The sequence below is a fragment of the Vicia villosa genome, unplaced genomic scaffold (assembly GCF_029867415.1).
Source record: "Vicia villosa cultivar HV-30 ecotype Madison, WI unplaced genomic scaffold, Vvil1.0 ctg.000655F_1_1, whole genome shotgun sequence".
Lineage (NCBI taxonomy): Eukaryota > Viridiplantae > Streptophyta > Magnoliopsida > Fabales > Fabaceae > Vicia > Vicia villosa.
Window position 1 is genome coordinate 340263 of NW_026705293.1, and position 9060 is coordinate 349322.

Genomic DNA, 9060 nt, shown 5'->3' on the forward strand with positions numbered 1-9060 from the left:
TGCATCTAACAGCGATCTTCCACAAATCTTTTGAATCATTTATCTCTTTCAATGGCTCAATTGGGCGAGACATGATTCACATACAAACACTGCAAGAAGAGTAGAGATATCAGTTAATTATCGAAGATGAATCAAATGGAGATGAATATAAACAGTGTTTAACAGAAGTTAGAGACGAAGGTGATGGAGACGAAGGTAGTGTCTTGAGATGAAGGAGGAGTGAAAATCGCGGCGGAGGTGATGGAGATGAAGGATTTGTCTTGAGATGGAAGAGGAGCGAAAATTGCAGGGTATTGAGATGCAGCAGAATTGACATGGTTATGCATTTGTTCATGTTTTATGCAGCCTATGGAACACAAAAGGTTTATTGAACAATGAAAGGTTACAGTAATTGAAGTAATGGAGTTCTGTGTTTTCCAAGCCAGATATTGTGGCCTTTTTTCTTTCATTCACGTGGCCAGGGATTTAATGGGTAGGGGAGTAATTAAGGGTTGGCTTAGATATTTAAACCCAATTATATTCTCAATGCAGCTTTTGACATTATTTCACCTGTAATATAAAATAATATTATATAAAATAGATTAAAAAAATGAAAAACCAAATAAATAAAAATGAAATCAACCAATCAAAAAGTGACACAATAGATAGCATTTAATGTCAAATGAATATGGTGGCTTTATTTTTCAGAAGGACAAATTTACCCATAAAATTTAAACGGTTTTAGTTATTTAATCAGAGGGTTTAAAGTATAATTATCATGTACTTTACTTTTTCTATATTATAATAGATAGATAATAGATAGATATGAAAAAACAGCAGACATCTTAAATCATTGTAACACGTTTTATTTTTTCCAATGCATGGTAAACCCTAATACATTTCTATTTAATGATCGTATATTTTCAATGAATCAATTACCTCAATGCTATTTGTCTTTGTCTCTTCCAATACATTGAAAATAAGTAACATTGATTATATTTTTCCATTTGTTTCTTTACCGTTCCATAACCCTAAATATATGTATCACTTCTCCATTCCCTCTTCATTCCCGTTTTTCTTGTATCAATTTTTTTAATCTCTCTTTCAATCCGAATGTATATTTCAGATCTAAAGGTAAGCTTTTGTTTAAGTGTGGGAATCGATTCGTTTAAATCTTCTAATAATCTATTGTTTTATTAAATCTTCTAATAATCTATTACCTCTTCATTGCCATTTTTCAATTGTCGGTTTCTGAATATGTCTTATAATTGTCCGGGATTTTCAAAAATATACAAATATGACAAAAACAATGTGAAATAGTAATTTATAAACCACAAATATTCTGTCATTGATTATGAAAATTACTATGCATTAGCAAAGATAATAACTTTTTGGAGTGATTGCTTCAAACTGTTTTTGTCAATTGCAGTGAGACTTAGACTAAAGATAATAGATGTGGCAAAAGGAAAATTAAGACCGGGAGCAAGAATTATTCAAGTTGGAGGATTTGAGAAAGTGTTTATGAAAGTTTAGTATACCCTCATATACAATATATATTTTCATGTATTTCTTTCAAACATATTAATGAGTGAGGTCTCTATATTAATTTAGATCTTTTAATTTCCAAACAAAGTCGGAAGGAAAAAGTTGTTGTTTCTTTCAAGCTAAAGAATTTGAAGTAAGATTTTTCCACTTAATACAACTATATCAACTGTTATATAAATATTGATCAATATTGACATAATATTTCAATATTAGGAGTAATGTTATTCACCTGACATCTCTAACATTGTATTTATGTCTTTTGTAGAATCCATTGAAAATAGACAACGGAAAGTTGGTCACTGACAACATGGCATTACTACAACTTCATTATTTTGTTCTCTCGAAACATTACATGTTATTCTCATATTTGCAGTTATAATTAGTATTTGTCTAGAGTATTTTGGCATAATTCGTGTTATAGATGATACTTTTTATTATAATTATAAATTTAATAGTTTTCTCATTTCATTGTGATATTTTATTTAATAAAATCTTATTAACAAAGAAAATATTCATTGATTTCCTTTAAAGATGTGCCTATAAAAGAGATAAATGAAATGTTATACAACAAACAAATAAATGTGCCAAAAATTCTTTTATAGACTTAATTTTATTTATAGACTCACCATTTTTTATAAGTTGTCAGAACTTTTTTATATATATTTTTTTGTATATAATGAAATTATGCAGTTATAGCATCATTGTCTAAAATTTATTTCCTAAATTAATTTTGACTGCATGAAGTAGCGTGTAGCCGTATTTTTATTTTGAAAATTCATTGGAAATCATTACAGTACCTTTTATTTAAGTTTTATACCAGTGAAATATTTGTAATTAGTTCAATTAAATTTACAATTTTTTGATAGATAATTAATGTAATTTATGGTAAAAAAATAAGATTTTTTCAATAAATAAATTATTCATAGTTTTAATTATAAATTAAATTAGTAGAATGTTTTATTTCTTAATAATCTAACTAAAATAATTACACTACAAAATGCTAGAGAATCCTCTTAATATATTATTTTCTACCACTTGCAGTATAAAATGAATTGAAGTTTATCCACGTGCAGTATATAGTGAATTATTTCTCTAATAATTATTACATTTGATATTTACACAAAATATCCATTATTTCTAATTATTTCTTACTATTTATTAAATCTACAATTAATTTGACTTCAAAACCAATCCTGAAGTAAACGTGTGTAGCGTATTTTTATTTTGAAAATTGATTGGAAACCTGCAAAAACTTTTCTCATTCTACTTTTACTTTTCTCAATTGAAAAAAAATTGAAACCAACTCTATTTTACTTTCAATGTGTTTTCTTAACTGAAATAAATAAAGCATTAGAAAAATAATATTTTTAAAATTAAAATCCAATAATAATAATAACATCTCTAAAAAAAATTTTACAAATAAATCCACACGGTTAACTTTTCTTTTTTTCAATCCTAATTATTATCCACAAGATACTTTGCATTCTACAAGGTACTAATATCAGGTTTTTATATTTTCTGTCAATACCAATGATTCTAAAATACTACCTTTTATTTATGTTATTAAAACCTATAGAATCTTATAATCATGGGTTAATACCTATTTTACCCCCTGCCATATGGGCCCTAGTTGAAAAACCCCCTGCCAAAAAAAAAGTTTCAAAACATGCCTCATAAAATTTCAAAAGTTTGCATTTGGACCATTATCACGCCACATCATTAAAAAATCTGATGTGGCATTATTTTCTATAATTTTTTAATAAAATTATATGCCACATCACTAAGTCATGAAATGGAATGACCTAATTACCCTTAGTCTTTTTAACTTCATAAACCCAGGTTTCTCACCCTAATTCACATTCGTTGCTGCGTTATTCTTGTTCACCCAAGGTTTCTTCTTCTCCTTCTTGTTTCGTTGCTGCGTTTTCAGATTTGAGTCAACAAACTTCGTCTCTTTTCTACTCTTTTCTTCATGAGTCAACAAATTTCATCTAACTCAAGCTTATCTTCAAATGGAAGAGTAACTCCCAAATGTGGCCACAATGTGTCCATGAAGTTATTTGTTTCAAAATCGGTTTCAAATCCAGGAAGAAAATATTGGAAGTGTAAGCTGTGGGGTAAAGAAGACGACTGCAACGCATTTATTTGGGATGATGAATTTTGCGGTGTAAGAGAATTTGGGCATCTTGATGTAGGATTTGCAGAACGAATGAGCAAAATTGAGAGAGACTTTCCACTAAAGATGGAAGCCATAGAGAAAAAGATTGATGTGCTAACAAAGAAGATGAATTATCTTTTAGTTGTGTTAATTTGTCTTTGGGTTTTCTTTCTCTGTTCATGTAACAAATAATTTGTCTATGTGTTAATTTGTAAGACTTCTGTTATTGAATTTAGTCCAATTTATGTTATGTTGGTTCAAGTTAACTCATGTTGGTTTATCTGACAATTAATTTGTCTGTGTTGTAATGTCTTTATGAAGGTGTATGGTTGTATTGAAATAGACTACAATGGAAATGACATTTGTTCTGATATGAAATTCTTATGTGTTTTATTATACCAAAATATGAAATTCTCATGTGTTTTAGTTAAGCCAATACCAAGTGAACTTGGATTGATTCCAAAATATTGACAATAACAAGTACATAAATAACAACTTGGAATGGTACCAAAATGGCACATAATTAACAACTTGGATGAGTACCAAAATGTCACATAATTAAAAGCTTGGATTGGATCCAATATGTTCTGATCAGTAGGAGTTACAAAATGGTACATAATGTGCTTAACATAAGTTCAATAACACAGTACATTTGAAATCACCAAAATGGCACCAAAATGGCACTTAAAGTACATAACTTAAAGACATTAAAACAGTCAGATAGAACTTTTAACACAGCTACTGAGTCATTCTCCTAGCAATTCCCTTCCACTTCTGTTTTGAGATCTTCTTTGATGCACTCCAACCAGATCCTTCAGGTTCATCAATTGTCAATGGTACATCGGGTGTTGATCCAGGCCCACCATGTCGTTTGGCATTTCTCACCCCCTTCAACCTCTCACTGACCCTTTTTCTTGTTGGCTTCACAGGCAAGACATTTTTCTTTTTCTTTGTAGGAGGTTTTTTGACACTTGCTGAAGCTGGCACTGGTTCAGTCATTGCAGCAGGCTCTGAAACAGCTAAAGGAACACTTGTTGCAGCAGCAGGTTGCATAACAGCAGGTTGTGTGGGTTATCAACTTGTGATGTTTGTTCTTCAAAGAGAGACATCATATCATTAAGCAATGCATCCAACTCTGGGTCTTCAATCACAGATGGAACTGCCTCAGTTTGAGCCTCAGTTGGAGCTGCCTCAGTTGGAGCTGCCTCAGTTGGAGCTGCCTCAGTTGGAGCCGGCTCTTGTACATGTTTTCTTGATACTTTGGTCCTGGGTGTCTTCCTCTGCATTCATTATCAAACATCATAACATATAATTTGTCAAATATAAGAACATATAAAGACATGAATTGTGAGGGAATACCTTTCTCTTGAGTGCATTAGGATTTTGCTCAGTAGCTTGACACTTCCTAGAATTGTGGCCCAATTTGTCACACTTTGTGCATCTATAGGATACACCTACCCTTCTCATCCTTGATCCACTCTCATCCAACTCTCTAAACCTCAGTTTCTTAGGCCTTCCAGGTCCCTTCTTGTATTGTGGTGGCAACAAATTTTCAGCATCCACAGTGGGCCACATGTCCATGCCATTTATTGGACTAACATTGTTTTCATAACATGCCCTATAAGCATCTCTCATGTAACAAGGATCAACATACTTTTCAGGATCTAAATTCTGATATTGCAAGGCAGAAACAGCATGTCTACAAGGTATGCCTACAAGATCCCAAAAGCAACAAGTGCAACTTTTCTTCCCAATGTCAACAACAAACTGCAACCCATTATATGGGTGATGAACTTGCCACAAATCACCACTACTCCATGTAGGCAGCCATTCTCCACTAAAATGAGTTTCCTTGTCAAGCCTTTTCCTAGGATTAGGCATGACATTATGCTTCCACTTATTCATCAAAACATCACACTTAGGGTAAAATGAAAAAGAATGCTTACACCACAGTTTTGTTGGCACTCCCATCAACCAATCCCATGCCTTCTTGTCAAGTTGCTTAAGCTCATTCATCTTCTTCTCCCAAGCCTGGAAGTATGTGGCCTTGGCAGCCCCCATTAAAAGGTCCCTAATGGCAGCTCCACCACCAAATTTCTTCTTGAAATTTGCATACAGATGTCTGAGGCACACCCTATGTTCTATCTGTTCAAACATCTCCTCAAAAACACTAACAAGCCCCTAAAACCAGCATAAGCACACAACAGAAAAAGAACAACATTAGCACTATACTATAGAAATGAATCATTTAGTACTATACCATAAAAATGAATAACAAACACATAATGTACCTTTTGTTGATCTGATATAAAAACATACTTTCTCTCAGATCCAATGTCTTCCATCAGCAATTGCATAAACCATCTCCAGCTTTCCTTTGTCTCGGTCTCCACCACACCAAATGCCAAAGGATAATATTGGTCATTTGGGTCCCTTGCTACAGCAATTAACAGTTGACCTCCATATTGTGTCTTAAGATGACACCCATCTACACCTATAAATGGTCTACAACCATGGGTAAACCCTTTCTTGCAGCCATCCAAACAGAAATAAAACCTCCCAAATCTTGGTGGTAGTGTTGGATGTGGTCTCTCAGTGTTTATCTTGACAGTATTACCAGCACAATGGTTTCTCAACTCAGCTGCATAACTCCACAACATATTATACTGTTCCTTTGCATCACCTTCAATTATTTCATCAGCAATAGCTTTTGCTCTCCAAGCTTTTCCTTTGGTGATGCCTACTGCATATTTCTGTCTAAGCTCAGCCATAATTTCAGACAACTTTACTTTCCCTTGTGATTTCCTCTTTTCAACCACTAACTTAGAAACCCACTTGGAATTGGCAGACTTGTTATTTAATACCCTTGCACATGTGTGGGTCCCCACCCAAGTCTTTATCTGGTATGTGTGACTGTCTCCCACTTTACTACATAATGCCAAAAAGCCACATTTACCCTTGCACTCAACCCTAACCCTATAACTCTCATTCTTAACAAAACTTATCTCTCTACCATTTAATACAGACCACTCCCTAATAGCATCTTTAAATTCAGAGAGAGATTTGAACTCCATACCTAATTTGAATTGAAAGTCTTTGTTGAGCAGCTCTGATCTGAACTTGTCATACTTTGGCTTGGAAGGTTTCTCACCCATATCACTTTCATCAGCATCTGAACTATCAAGTTCCTCACTAGCATAATCCACATCTTCATCATTGGTTGTATTCCTCTTTGAACTAGATCCTAAGACACTCTTGGGCACCAATAGATTAACCTTCTTTACCATGCTTTTGGCTTTCATGTTTTTGGGATCCTTGGATGCACAACGCTCGAATCTCAAAGATTTCCCATGGACATTCACCCTATTCCCACTCTCGGGCAGAACTACCTCCACTTGATCGAATTGTTCATCTTCTACTTCAATCACTCTTTCCTCTTCACTATCATCGAAACATTCTCCTGCATCAGTATCAGAACCACTGCTCTCAGTTTCACTAGATGTGCTGAAGTCATCCACATTAGGATGAACCACCTTGGTCATCATGTCCTTGACACCATGCTCCACCCAAATATGGCCATCAACCTTACAAGCCATACAATGCTTAGCAATTTCTACACAAGCTGCATCATCAACAACATTCATAAAGCCTTCATCTAGTTGCGGTATCTTTCGCCATAGCCTAAAACCTTCATATCCCCAATCCCTAACCAAACTAACAGCTTCAAAAAAACTCCATTTATCTTCATCCTGACCTTCAACAATAGTGTCGCTACCCCCTCTGTAATACATATGACCCTCTTGCACGAAGTGTCCCCCATGGTGAAATACTACACCAAAAACACCCATACCTGCAGAAAAGAGACAATATTCCGTCCAACATTTCAGAAAGATTTTCACTTGGGACCACAATCACAAGAAGACAATACGTACGAGAATAGAAATCACAAGAAGACAATACGTACCTTTTTTAACTTCGAATCTAAAGCGTAATCAGAGTGAGTGTGCGAAATCGTATTCAGAGAGTGCAAAATCGTATTCAAGTTTTGCTTTGTTACGGTGAAGTCTTGACAACAGTGGAAGATGAAAATGAAGAACCCTAATTGTAGGGTCTGAAACGATAACAAAATCAAATGCACATCAGAAATGAAGTTAAAAAGACTAAGGGTAATTAGGTCATTCCATTTCATGACTTAGTGATGTGGCATATAATTTTATTAAAAAATTACAGAAAATAATGCCACATCAGATTTTTTAATGATGTGGCGTGATAAAGGTCCAAATGCAAACTTTTGAAATTTTATGAGGCATGTTTTGAAACTTTTTTTTTGGCAGGGGGGTTTTTCAACTAGGGCCCATATGGCAGGGGGTAAAATAGGTATTAACCCTATAATCATTATACTATCTTTTATTTATTTCTTTTCAAATTATCTCTCGTTTCCAAGAACAAAATCTTTGCATTCTAAGAGTTTTACACCAATTAAAAATAAAACTTTGAAAAGTTTTACACCAATTAAAAATAAAACTTTGAAAAGTTTTACACCAATTAAAAATAAAACTTTGAAAACATAATTATAGATTAAATCGTTTTTTAATAATGGAAAATAATTTTAAAAGTGGGCTAATTGCATCATTTCATAAAAAAAAACTTTTATTTATATGGAATTTAGACATTTATACTACAATTTCAATTATTATTTAATAATAATAATCATATTTAATTTTACGAAATACATTTAAAATATTAATTAATTAATTCAATTATATAAACGAGAATATGTGTTGTACACTTATTTTTATAAATGGTAATAGGTCATAAATATTTTTATAAACGGTTAAAAGTCAACTATTGATACAAATATTTGTATAAATAGAAAAGGCTATAATTAATTTTATAAACGGAAAAAAGTCGACGGTTGACGGTTGATACAATTATTTTTATAAACAGGAATAAGTTATAAATATTTTTATAAACGGGAAAAACTCTATCATTGATACAATTATTTTTATAAACGGGAATAATTTATAAATATTTTTATAAACTGCAAAAAGTATATTGTTGATACAATTATTTTTATAAATGGGAAAAAGTTACAAATATTTTTATAATTACGAAAAAAGTCAACTATTGATAAAATTATTTTTCTAAACAGAAATAAGTTACAAATATTTTTATAAATGGACACACTGTTTCTAAAACCTTGCATCCGCCCTACAAAACCATGGGTGCGGAGCGTGGAGGATATAGAATTGTGTCTCTATGTGAAGTGTACTACATCATATACTCATATATTCTTTAACATAATTTCTATCTATATCCTTGACAACAACTACAATCTGATAAATAAAATTAATATTTATGGTAGAGCCTTTTCCCAG

The 9060-nt window shown here is 32.5% G+C and overlaps 1 protein-coding gene across 1 annotated transcript; it reads right to left on the reverse strand.

The window, feature by feature from the left end:
* Positions 1-4701: 4701 nt before the first annotated feature.
* LOC131630180 (uncharacterized) lies at positions 4702-7784 on the reverse strand. Its single transcript, XM_058900971.1, has 4 exons — positions 7647-7784; positions 5974-7532; positions 5042-5863; positions 4702-4962 (listed from the first exon to the last, which is right to left on the reverse strand). The coding sequence occupies exons 2-4, from the start codon at positions 7528-7530 to the stop codon at positions 4702-4704; spliced, it is 2640 nt and encodes an 879-aa protein (XP_058756954.1). The 5' UTR covers positions 7531-7532; positions 7647-7784.
* Between the last annotated feature and the right edge of the window lie 1276 nt (positions 7785-9060).